The sequence below is a fragment of the Doryrhamphus excisus genome, chromosome 3, assembly GCF_030265055.1.
Source record: "Doryrhamphus excisus isolate RoL2022-K1 chromosome 3, RoL_Dexc_1.0, whole genome shotgun sequence".
Taxonomy (NCBI): domain Eukaryota; kingdom Metazoa; phylum Chordata; class Actinopteri; order Syngnathiformes; family Syngnathidae; genus Doryrhamphus; species Doryrhamphus excisus.
In genome coordinates, this window is record NC_080468.1 from 21,409,357 (window position 1) to 21,421,791 (window position 12,435).

A 12,435-nucleotide genomic window follows, 5' to 3' on the forward strand; every position below is an offset into this window, starting at 1 on the left:
TGTGGTGAACGACGTACCTTAACATAGGACGTGGCGGTGGCGGTGGCTCGTCCAGGTCCTCCTGACACTTGGCTTTCCGAGTAACCTGTTTGTATATGTTACGTGCCGTCACTCCTACCCAGAGGGCGGTCGCCAGTGTGGAATAGTGCAGTAAAATTCCAACCTGCAAGAAAAAACACAAATCTAGTACAACGCGGCCTCGGTGGGGGGAGTGGGGGGGTGGCAGTAGGTGGATCACCAGTTCAATAGCCCTGTTCCAAAGCATTATTACCAAAGCTGTTATACTCACTGCTTGACAAACACTTGGATGTCTGGTCTGATTGATGCCGCCCACAAATACAGCGCATGTTAGGGAGATGTGGAAACAGAGGTTCACTAGCATGTGCCAACACTTGCGGCTGACGCGGACAGACCTTGAACAAACAAAATTGACAATTAGCAGACAAAACAGAAAAGTGTCCAAATGCAGTCAAAATGTCTTACTTGTGGTGGTAAATGTAGCTAACAATGATCGTCAACAGACAGAAGAGCAGCACAATGGTGGTGGCGTAGATGACTGGATGCAGCGGCTGAATGCTGGGAGTGAAATAGTCCACAGTGCTAAGGTCCTACAATTAAAAATACCACAATGTCAGGTCTGACTAAATGGGATACAGTAGAAACTATAACAGGAGGACAAAGTTACCGTACAATATTGACATCTTAAAGCAATGGAAGCATAATGAATTGCAATACCGGACTATTGGGAAACAACCAGTGAAGGGAGCAATTAGATGGGCTGCAGGAGAAACTGAAACAGAATTTGCTGCCTAAATGGGTTGCAGTGGGCATTAAATATACACACGTTTCACAATCTGGACTTGAATCCAGGAATGAGCATTGAGTGAGTGAGGATTGAACATTTATGGATTTCACAGAGGGCCTTTGCTGCTGAACTGGGATTTTGTACAGTTTTGTACAAATTCTGTGACATTTTCTGTGACAGGAAAACAGCAAAAACAACTTTTTTTAAATAATTGAGATAAATGTATCAAAAGCTTGTTCTTACCATGAGCAGTCCGTAATTGCCCAGTGAGTTGCAGGATATGGTGGTGAAGTTGTCATGGTGGCCCAAAATGCGGCAACCATCACTCTGCCAGCCCCCCTGGCCGCCTGCCATGCTGAAGTTCCAGCAGGCAGACAAGGCGTCGGAGCCCCTGGCGAAGCGCCGCAGGGTCACATTCACTGGCGTTCGCAGCATACGCACCGAAATGCCATCTAGAATAGATAAGAGGTGTCAACAAAAACAGTAAATATTCAGAGAGACCCAAATGTCCTGACTTGCCTATCTTGGCCATGATGACTGGGGTGGCCACGCTCCTTCGCTTTCCACCATCCGCTAGCTGGGAGGTGTTGCCCGTTGAGGGGAAGAATTTGCCGTTGCGAAAGCCCAGGAGGTGTAGCCTGTAGACTGTGTCCTCTACCTGCCCGGAGAGAAGTGCTGCCTGGGTGAAGAGTGACTGAGGGAGCTGCAGAGATGCCTCCACTGTGGTGCTCTAGGGGAAGACAATTCCATCATGATAATAAATACTACAAAAATAAAATATAAGATTAATTACTTAAATTATCTCATGTTGATGTAAATATTATTTTCTCTCCTGTGAGCACTTTGCTCTAAGGGAGAATAAATATAATTTATCAGAATAAAAAAAATACATGTCATAATAATATTTTTTAATTTTGACATAATATTACTAAAATTACAAATGTATTAAATATAAAAAAAATAGATGATACGCATGGCTCATCTTGCTGACCTTGTGTAAGACGCTGGAGAAGGAGCCTGTGGTGTTGCATTTAAATGTGAGCTGCCGGTCCTGCCCAGGGGTCCGTTCAGGGGTGGGCCTCTGGAACATCATGCAGGTCATGCCGTTCCACTCGTTGGCCTTGACCGCATGGGCCTCCAGTGCTATATTGGGGGATGTCTGCAAAAAGACCAATATTTTGTTAAAGGCATGCTGTGCTACTACATTCCTGTAGCTGTCAGTTTGTGGAAACAGAATCAATGAGTCCCCACCAGGGAGAAGGCCTGTGCTGATGCCAGACGATGGGCCGCTATTTTCTGCAGACAGGTGATGATACGCGAGCACGCCGCAGCCTCCCGCTGGGCCATCCACAGCACCCTCTCCTCCGCCAGCATCAGGTTACTGGCCATGCTAACCATCACCTCGCCCAGCTGGACAAGGGGAGACGTCAGAATGTCCATGTTGTCCGTTGACATTCATTCATCAAAACATCCTTACGTCCTTAAACTTCTCCACAAACTTGCTGAACTTCTCGATCATCTCTGCCACAAAGATGATGTCCATCTTGTCTGAGAAGTTGGCAGCGTCGATGGTGTAGACGAGGAGGCGGCGAGCCCTGGGAACCACGTTGCTTTCATTCAAAGGCATCTAAGATGGCATTAAGAGAAATGTCGAAAAGTAGGAACATTCAACTGGTGATCCGTGGGCCAAATCTGGCCCTTTGACAAGATCTTCAAGTTCATAACATGCATACATCTAGCAGATTCCTAAAACAGCAGACTGCTCCTGTCACGTATAGAGGATCTTTGACAAATGTTTTTGCAGTAGGTCCTCAAAAAACAGCAGAGTGCTCCTGTCATATGGAGGATCATTGACATAAACATAGACATAAACACACCTGGTTGATGACATAGAGGAATCTGGTGACATCCTTTTGGAACTGGCATCGTGAATAATCATCCTCGGTCCACAGACCATTGCGGTTACAGTAGCGCCAGGCCCGCTGCTCCTCGCTGGACCCACCAGAGTAGCTTCCTGCGCTTGACTGCAACCTGTTGCAAGGGAGGAAGGCTCGGATTCCAGCCAGGGTGCGAGGCCACCTAGAATGTTGTCAGAAAAGACGAGTCATCTTATATACGAGGTCGAAAGATTAATACTGAACATGCAAACCATCAGGTGGCGCCAAATCTCTTCTTATATTCCGGGCAATAGGTAATCATTTCTAATGTATAGTTTTGACCACAAGTGGTTGCTAAATGTATAGCCATTACTAAGGTATCCAATCGCTACTACCATCAATAATAATGATGATTTATTTTAACCTACCTGAACTCTCCTTTATTGTTGGAGACACGTTCGGGGGCACAATATTTGGCAGAACTCTCTAACACCACAATGTGGACTGTCCTGGTGGTATTTCCTCTGCTCGTCCTGACTCGGCACTCCCAGTTGCCAGTAAAGCCCGGTTGGATGTTCGAGATGGTCAATGCGCTGCCAGAACACACATAACCAAAAAGTGTGGTGTCAAGATGTTAATCAGTGCTCCTATCATTTAGATGATCTTTGAATAGCATTCCTAGCAATGGACCTTTAAAAACAGCAGACTAGTGCAATCCAATCACATGGAGATCTTCGACTGTCGAATTTTTTTTTATCAGAACACATATTTAAAATAGACACAGAACCAAAAAGGCATGGTCAGTCTGTTATTATAGTTACCTCGCAATAAGGGAACAATTCTGCACCACACGTTTCTCAATGAAGATACCCTGGGCGGCATCCGGCATCACCATGCGGCCATTTTGGTACCACAGCACTTGCATGTCCTCGGCGACGAAGGAAGCCTGACACTGGAAGGGAAGGCTATCCCCCTGGAAGACCACCTGACGCTGGGATGGAGTCAGCTGGAAGGATGGCAACTCGAGTGGAGCATCTTGAAGTAAGCATTTTTTACAGAATTAATAGTGTGGTACCCTTAACATAAAAGGGTACCCTTATTAAAAGGCCCTACCACAGGTGAGGAGCTCTGTCTTGACAGAGGTGATCAACTGGCCCTGCAGCGACTGCGGATACGAGCACTTGGTGTTCTTGACTGCCACATTTCTGTCGTGGACCCAGCGCAGAAGCCACAGGAGGTTGCAGTCGCACAGCAGGTAGGCCGTCTGGAACTCTCTGAAGGGTTGGCAGCAAGGTACATAAAAAGGTAAATAAAATATATTTGAGACATATAGTTAGACAATATTGTTTAAGGTGGTAGTTGGAGTAAAAGGTTACTCACAGTGACTTTAGAGACAGCAGGTTGTCAAATGTCCCCTGAGCCAATGAAGAGAACATGTTCCCTGAAAGGTTCCTGGAAATATGTTGATTAAAATAAAACACACACATTAGTCTGTAGTCCAAACATCCTCACTGTTGCACATTCAACACTTACAGCCTGATGAGACTGGTGAGGCCCTTAAAGATGTCTACGTTGAGGCAGCCAATGCTGTTGTTGGACAAGTCCCTGTGGACAAGGGGAGACACTATATTTATGTCGTCACCGTGCTGAGAGTTGAGCATCTATGGTGTGAATGCTAAATGACGAAGACGTGCACTCAGGATAATGCTACTGAGCATCAAGGAATAGTGACAATGCTCAAAAAAGAGCATTTACACTAACGCAATTAGTAATTGTGAGTCAAGACATTTAGTGTGGAACAGGTTGAATTGGTGATAAACGCTGGCGGAAGTTGGCTGAATCTCCTCTTACAGAGCATGAGTGGAAGCTAGCAGGAGTTAGCTTGTGTGGTTGTGTGCGTGCGACTCAAGCTTGATAAGTACGTATATTCATCACGTTGTATTATACGGCTTTAATTTAAGGGACGTTTTACAGTTCCTGGTGACAATGTAGAAGTTCTGAGTGAAAATATATGAGAACTATGGCCTTAAACTTTGATCATGTATAAGCTTATTTCAGTTTAATGGTGTTTGTAATACACGTTTACTTGGGATGGATGGATGGATGATATTTTTTATCTGAGGCCCATTTCTTCTTTTGTATTTTGAAGCTCCAACAGTGCGAAATATAATTTCTTGACAATTTTCTTAAAATTTAGCTCAGGACTGTTTTAACATGTTTTAATGCATTAATAACTACACAAAGTTTTCACAAGACAAGTGCCTTAAATAGCAAAAAGCAGCAAAAATATCCCCTTTCAGGAATGCATGTTGGGACTTGAAGGTGCTGCATTCAAGGTGCTTCAGGGAAGGCGTCTCTTCCTGTCTTCAAAAAGGAAGACTGAGGTGATTCATCATGTGTGATTATGCCATGTCAACCACAACCACAGCAGTGTGTGCAGTGTAGAAAGTAATGCTAGGATTACTGTAGGACAAGTAGGACAAGCGTCTGGAAAGTGGTAACTTCAGAAAGGCCGGAAAATTAGCTTTCATCTCACTTTACAGTCTGAATTCAAAAGCGTGGAATGACACATCAAGGGACAAGCAAGCTTCCAGACAAGATGGCGCCTTTATTTTAATTACCGGTATCATGATGATGTGCGACAAGTACATGCGATAAAAGATCTTTTTTCTCTCTTTATTTTTAGCATGTATCTATCCCAGATTCATCCGAGGAATCAGGGAAGTGGGGGCCGGATAAGAAGAGTGGGAGCAAAAATAACCTGATATATAATTAGACCAAAGCTGGGACCTTCAGCTGTTTCGGTCAGGGGAATTCACTGTGTATGTTCTAGTACTGGAATCCACACTCATTTCTGTGGGATACTGTAGGTCCGACAGTTTGTTGTCAAGGGACAGTACTATAGAAAGTAAACTTGGATATACTGTGCTTGTGATTAAGGAGGATGTAGTCATCCATGCAATTCCAATTGCATATGTAGATATGTTTATGACACTCTTGTTTTGTTTAGGCAGACATGAGGCAAACAGCGCTCTTATTTTGAAGGATGGTCATGGAAGTGTGGTCTGAGTATGTGGAGAGTGTGTATTTACAGCTCAGATGAGCTACATTCAAAAATATATGTGCTTCTCATATTTTTCGTATAGAACTTCCATGTCGTCACCGGCCACTATAAAACTTTGTTTACATTAAAGCCATACCAAGTCATGCACACAAAACCACACAAGCGAATTGCTGCTAGCTTCCACTCGTGCTCTGTAAGAGGAGATTCTACCAGCTTTCACCAGCGTTTATCGGCAATTCAACTTGTTTAGGTTGAGAGGGGATTGTTTTTGATTTTGTGCCACGACTGAGCAGTCTACTGAGTAAATACTTCCATACACGAATGTTCCTACTCCTCAGGATGACAGCATTTCGTTCTTATTATACATCCTCAATGGCACGCAGTCATCAAGTCGGTTTGTTTATGCTTATCATGTATACCGGTATAAGTAATTTTCTTATTATGGGAAGAATCTATACCGGTATATCGGTACATAAAAAATATCACCCAACCTTACTTTCAATACTTTCTTTTGTGGGGAGGTACACTCACTTTTGTGAAATACTATATATACTGTATATGTACTGTATATGTACTGGAGCTGGTATGTCTGAATGCAGGGTCAAAGTGCATCAGCAGCAGCCATGACACTCTTCAGCGTGTGAAAGCCATGAGAATGCAGCAAGCTAAATGCCTTCCTGTCTCTGTCGTATTGCTCCACAAGCGCAGCCAAACGCAACGTTAGCTTGGCAACATCTGCAGATTCATTATTTTTCTTACACAAAATACTTTCCAATTGTACATTGTACAACGCTGTGTGTGAAATAGTATAAGAGCCGCCAAGCTGTCTCTGGCAAAGGGCCAGACTAAACAAGGCAGTGGAAGTAAAGTCGACCATCTTCCCTTATGGACACATAGAGGAGCTGCCTGCATGCTCACACACACAGCAAACATTGATAGGCACAACAGCTGCTTTCTACACAGGAAGAAAGTCTGCAGCAGTGTGTGGAAAATATGGACGTGTGCTGTGAACTTACAGTCTTTTCAAGGCTGGCAATCCCAGGAAAGCACCTGGTTCGATTCGGCTGATCAGATTATTGCGCAGGTCCCTGCAAAAGAAAGCAAAAACAAAATAACTACAAACATGTCTGCCAGATCAAAGTGATGCAATAAATGATAAACCGGAGCACTACTAGAAAAGAACTATAAACATGTCTGCTGGTGAGGTTCTGTGCTTATGGCTGCGTTGCACATGACGTCATGTCCAGGTGCTGTCGCCACGGGCTAAAGCAGTTCACATTATCAAACAATTGCGACATGTTAATATGATCACACAGCAGACGCGAACCGAGGTTCCAGTGTACATTTAAAGATTATTAACATTAACTGCATTAGACACATCATGGTTGGATTCATGAATGGATAATCTAGCCTTTCCCTGACTTTTTCCCTTGAAAACATCCTGACTGAAGGACACTTGAGCCAGTTTTCCACACTAAGTAGAAAGAATTAGCATGTGATGTTTGGCTAGTGCTCATCTTGTATATAATAATGGGGCATTCAGTGTGGCTTGTTTCCTTGCAGACACCTTGAAAACAACAATGTAGCCACAGACACAAACAACTGATTCTCTTGCCTGTCTCCCGGCTGGGTTGAAGGGTAGAAAAATGCAGCAGAAATGAGGGGGAGGATTGGATAGTCATTTTTATTTTAAATGAATTTGATGAAACTTGGGAGACCTTTCAGGGATTGTATTGCCTCCAACCTTTGCGTGGCCTCATTATAATGACAATGCCGCTCCATTGGATGATGGTGAATGGTAACAGGGAAGGAGAGACAGAGGTGGGGGTGGTTTTGTGGCCGAGAAGGCACAGAGGAAGCTTTTGGAGGTACACTTGCCTTTGGATTCAAGCAACAGTTTACGACCACATCGTCTAGCCACTCAGACAAAAAGGACGTAAAAAAGGCTTGGAGGGCTCAGTGAGACACGCTTTAAGCATACACACTTCCATTTGTCTTTTGAGCTTCAGCACTAATGTCAGTCCATGAAGCAGGATTTTCGACTTGCATTTAAGCAGGAGGTACTAAAAGCAGCAGAATGTTCCTGTCACATTGAGGATCTTTGACAAGAATTTTTGCAGTAAGGGAACCCCTGTCACATACAGATTCTTTGATCTGTGTTCCTAGCAGTACTGTATGCCCAGAGCACTCCTGTCATATAAAGGATCATTGAATTGAGAAAACAAATTGTTTTGTGATGTAGTGAGGTAAAATGCTAAGAAAACTCCACAGTAACAGAAGGCATAGCTTTAGTTCCCTTTCGATGTAGTAATGCTGTAGTAATGGTCTGGTTTTTCCATCTGCGAGGAAACATTTCCCTGTGTCATAAATCACATGTGGCCCTAAGCCAGTTTCTGGAAACCTTCGTGGGTATGAACAAGAGTGATGACATTTCCAAAAATCAGTTATATGGGGCAAAAAATGTGAGAGAAAACAAGATACTTACAGTTTTTCCAGTGTAGACAATCCAACAAATGAACCATTCTTGAGTTCTTGAATTTTGTTGTTGTTGAGAATTCTGTGAAACCAGAAAACAATATTAGGCAAAGCATATGAATACATGAATTCCCTTTTACAATCCATTTGTTACACCCTTACTGTGACTTGAATAGTCACTCGAGAACCCAGGGTTTTAGCAAACGGCAGTTGACTGTACCACGCTAGCGGTACCCACAACTGTTGGCCATATTGAAATCATTACAGGGGACTTCAGGGGGACATGTTTTATTAAAGGGCTGGCGACTGGTGACTCACTGAATTGCTGCCTTTCATAGAGTACCCTGTGGGTTTGTGTGGGAAAGGACAGAACAGAAACAATGGCCATGAATCAAAAGCAGTCAGGGTCCAAAAATTAAACAAAACCCAAAGACTTTCAGCAGGGTATCACAGATGATAAACCCGAAGAAGAATATATTCCAAGGCATAGTTACTTGTAATAGTGTACTGATCAGAATATAAGGTGTCATTTCCTACAAAAGTCTAAAAAAATAAATAAATACAGGTCTTATATTCAGGGTCGAGAGATTTACACATGCAAGCCAACAGGTAACTTTTTTCCCCAAAACAGGTTTTAAAAAGAAGGGTGGATCACTAATCAAGACAGCATTTTCCCCTAGAAAAAAAGGTCTTTAAAATGAGGGCCTGTCTTATATTTGGTGGTCTAGAGATTGCTATGTCTTTCTAAAAGCAGGTCTTGAAAAAGAGGGGTTGCTTTATATTCAGGGTCCTGTAATATTCAGGGTTAATAAATAGTTTATACATGCAACCCAACTAGTGTTTTTCCCAAAAAGGGGGTCCTAAAATAGTGGGGTTGACTTACTATCAGGGATATCTTATAATTGTCGGTGGTCTAGATATTTTTTTAAAAGTTTACTGAAAAAACAGGGGGATCACTGTTATTTAAGTCAGAACCTCCTAATGCCCTTCCCCCGCTGGCAACCTCAGGACGTCTGCAGCACGACTAGCCTTGCCCTCTGTCTCTGGATGTCTGCCTGGGGACTCCAGACGGTCGACAGTGGCCCCGCTTATCTTGATGCACAGAGAAGTCCCCAGGGACACATCCTGTCTATTGATGGTGATATTCCACTCAATGTTATTTATGGAAAATCGAGATTCAGGACTACAACACCAACATTTTTGTGCTACATATTACATACTGTGCTGCATTCCTGTGTCATCAACTCACAGCCACAAGAACAAATCTATGTTTTTCTTCCTGTCAATCATCCTCTACAGAATCCAAAACCAAGTCAGCTTATCTTACATCAAGGTGAACATGGCATAGCTTCCTACAAGACTGCCAGGCAAATGTTCCTAGTACCAAACAAAATGCATCTTTCTCTCTCGGATTACTCAGGCATGTGGTATCATTTGGAAGGCCAGGAATGCATTTTTTTTCCTTCCTCAGCGGAAAGGCATTCAGAGCACCACCATTGTCGAATAAAATGTGACTGCAACCAATTCCTGCTTGGGCCCTCTAATTATAAATGCTCCTCCTACCAGTTATAAATGATGACCACCACCAGTGCATCATAGAGTAAAGCAGAAACAGTCCATAAAGTCCAATTAATGCAATCTGTCATGGCAGATACATTTGCTCACACATCAGCCCAAACACGCGCTTGTCATAAAATGAAACAGACTGACCACTGGAGAAATAATCCACAAAGTCAAATGGCCAATGGACATGTTTACTGTACAAGTCAGACAATGCCCTCCAAAGCTATTGGAACTAAATGGCACACTTGTGTACTTGGTGTGTAATCCACAAGTGTCGTAGCTCAATAAATACAACACGGTTTTCTGAAACTCATCATATATATTGTCCTGGGTCTTCCTTGAAGCCTTCTGCTGGTTGGACATGCCCTGAACACCTCCCCAAGCCACCTCATCTGGCTCAATGTGGAGGAGAAGCAGTTCCAGTCCGAGTCTCTCCCGGATGACAGTGCTTCTCACCTAATCTCAGCCACCCTGTGGAGAAAACTTGCTTGTACCCACAATCTTGTCCTTTCGGTCACTACCCAAAGCTCATGACCAGAGTCTGTCATACTCCAATATTAGTCAGAGCTAAGGCAAAGCCCTCTACGTTCACACCCTCACCTAAGGTCATGGTCATTGGGTACTCGGCAAACAGCCCTAGTATTCTCATATTCCATGCTGCAATCTTCAAAACACACAAAACCTGCCTTTTCTCCTCCAAGTAAAAAAAAGACATAATTTTGTTACACAAGTTATCGGTTTTTAATTACATTTAAATTGAAATACACCATAAACTGTATTTAATTCATAATAATTACCCATACTCTGAATACCATAGTAGAAGCGATGCTTTCAAAGGCCCTCGTAAACTGGAAGATGATCACTTATACTCACAGTGTGACGGTCCGATTGGGAAACAATTCAGGCGCTAACACCTGATGGAGCTCCATGTTGCTGCAGACCACCTTCCTGTCCGGGCTCTTCACTGGGCTTTTCGAGCGTTCGTCGTATGATTTGCAATTGGACGCGTCCAGAGTTGATCCGACACTAATGCTAATGACTAGCGACACAACAAAGTGTAGCACTTTCATTTTTCCCATGGGGCCCTAAAGTCACCACGGCGGAAATGGACAAATGGCATGAAAATACTTGAGGAAAGTCGCGTTTTTAAGTTTGTTTAGACGGACATACTATTCACAAACATTAACTTATAGCCTTTTAATCTGTTCATCCTCAATTTTTTATGTTTCTTCTCCACTTTCAATGGAACAGAATTGTTCTTTGTGTCTTCATTGAGCTCCACCGTTTCAAAAACAAGCGGATTTTCCTGCAAGAATACAAATCCCCAAACGCAACACTGTGGCTGCGAGCTAACAAGCTTTTGTTTGCTGTGTTGATGCCAAATATATGTTTTCTTTCCCGGTCATCCCCAAATTATCCACGCAAAAAACATAGTCGCCAGTGTCTGACCCAAACAAAACGTCTCCTCTTTTACACCAGGAAATCCACATGAGCTTCGACACGACAACAGGAGGCGAAAGTTACCACGCATCAAAATACAAGCAAAACTGGCTTGCATTTCTTATAAAAATGTATCCAAAGTCGTCATCGTGTGTGTTTGGTCCCCTTCGTGTCTTTGTCATGAATTACAAGCGAATTCTTGCCCATTCAGATGTCCAAGCTCTTCCCACGGTCCTGCCCAAAGCTTTCCTGGTGTTGGGATTCAACACACTTCCGGTGTGTTCCAAAATAAAACATTCGGAAGTGCCGTTTTTTTCTAAAAACAAAAAAACATTATGACAACACTACGACTAGAATAGTTGAATTAATATATCTACGTTTGTCACAATTCAAAGTTAAACCTTGAAACAAAAAGTTTCTTTCTCCACCAATAAGAGGATTGGCGTGGTCGGTTGGTATTAACAAAAATCCACAGCTGGCACGAGGCAACCGACAATTTGGAGTCATTGTGCGGTTATAATAGTATCCATTCAATTATACTGAAGATTATGTTAGTAGCAAAACTTCGAAATAAGTTTTTACCATGGTCTATGTACTAGCTTTCACAAGCACCTAGCCAAACGGACTTGTAATATCAGGAAGCGTCCACTAGAGGTAAAGATGAACTGTTAGACACAGAGTATGTCATTTCAATGACTGTGCTGACTTGCAATTATATGAATGCCCACTAGAGGACAGTAGAGTGTTGCTAGATGTGTTTGATAGTCTGTAAAACAGATTTGCAATATCCTAAATTCCACTAGAGAGAAGCAAAGTATTGCTTTTCCGCGACTTATCAATACAAAGGTAATACTATACATAATAATACCAATGTTTACTATTGTGAGTGGTGTACAATTGCCATTGGTCACATTAGGCCATATTAGGAACACTAACCCACTTTTTTCCCATTTGATTTGTAATCCCAGTTACTTCAGTATGTATAATTTTCCCTGCAATTTGTTCCTCAGTGACACGCTGCCATGATTGTTTTTGTTGCCTACTTAAGAACAAATTGCAGCTTTAATCACCTGAAACAAATCAATAGCACGCCACAACCCGGGAGTGCTAAAAGTTGTTGTATGGCAATCAGACTAATACAAACAATTACAGAACCTGGTGGCTTTTCCATGCTTTAAATTCTCTCCTAAGCGTTTTATTCATCCATCGTT

The 12,435-nt window shown here is 42.8% G+C and overlaps 1 protein-coding gene across 1 annotated transcript in view; it reads right to left on the reverse strand.

Annotated features, from left to right (window-relative positions):
- adgra3 (adhesion G protein-coupled receptor A3) overlaps positions 1–11,884 on the reverse strand; it is a 13,663-nt gene extending 1,779 nt beyond the window's left edge. Inside the window, exons 1-17 of the mRNA XM_058068823.1 lie at positions 10,658–11,884; positions 8,232–8,303; positions 6,763–6,834; positions 4,216–4,287; positions 4,063–4,134; positions 3,796–3,956; positions 3,504–3,717; positions 3,111–3,275; positions 2,683–2,884; positions 2,283–2,432; positions 2,057–2,215; positions 1,797–1,964; positions 1,325–1,535; positions 1,049–1,257; positions 484–608; positions 290–413; positions 18–163 (exon numbers count right to left, since the gene is read on the reverse strand). Coding sequence (XP_057924806.1) covers positions 18–163; positions 290–413; positions 484–608; positions 1,049–1,257; positions 1,325–1,535; positions 1,797–1,964; positions 2,057–2,215; positions 2,283–2,432; positions 2,683–2,884; positions 3,111–3,275; positions 3,504–3,717; positions 3,796–3,956; positions 4,063–4,134; positions 4,216–4,287; positions 6,763–6,834; positions 8,232–8,303; positions 10,658–10,863 — 2,528 coding nt within the window. The 5' untranslated portion in view covers positions 10,864–11,884. The remainder of the gene's footprint in view (positions 1–17; positions 164–289; positions 414–483; positions 609–1,048; positions 1,258–1,324; positions 1,536–1,796; positions 1,965–2,056; positions 2,216–2,282; positions 2,433–2,682; positions 2,885–3,110; positions 3,276–3,503; positions 3,718–3,795; positions 3,957–4,062; positions 4,135–4,215; positions 4,288–6,762; positions 6,835–8,231; positions 8,304–10,657) is intronic.
- Positions 11,885–12,435: the final 551 nt, after the last annotated feature.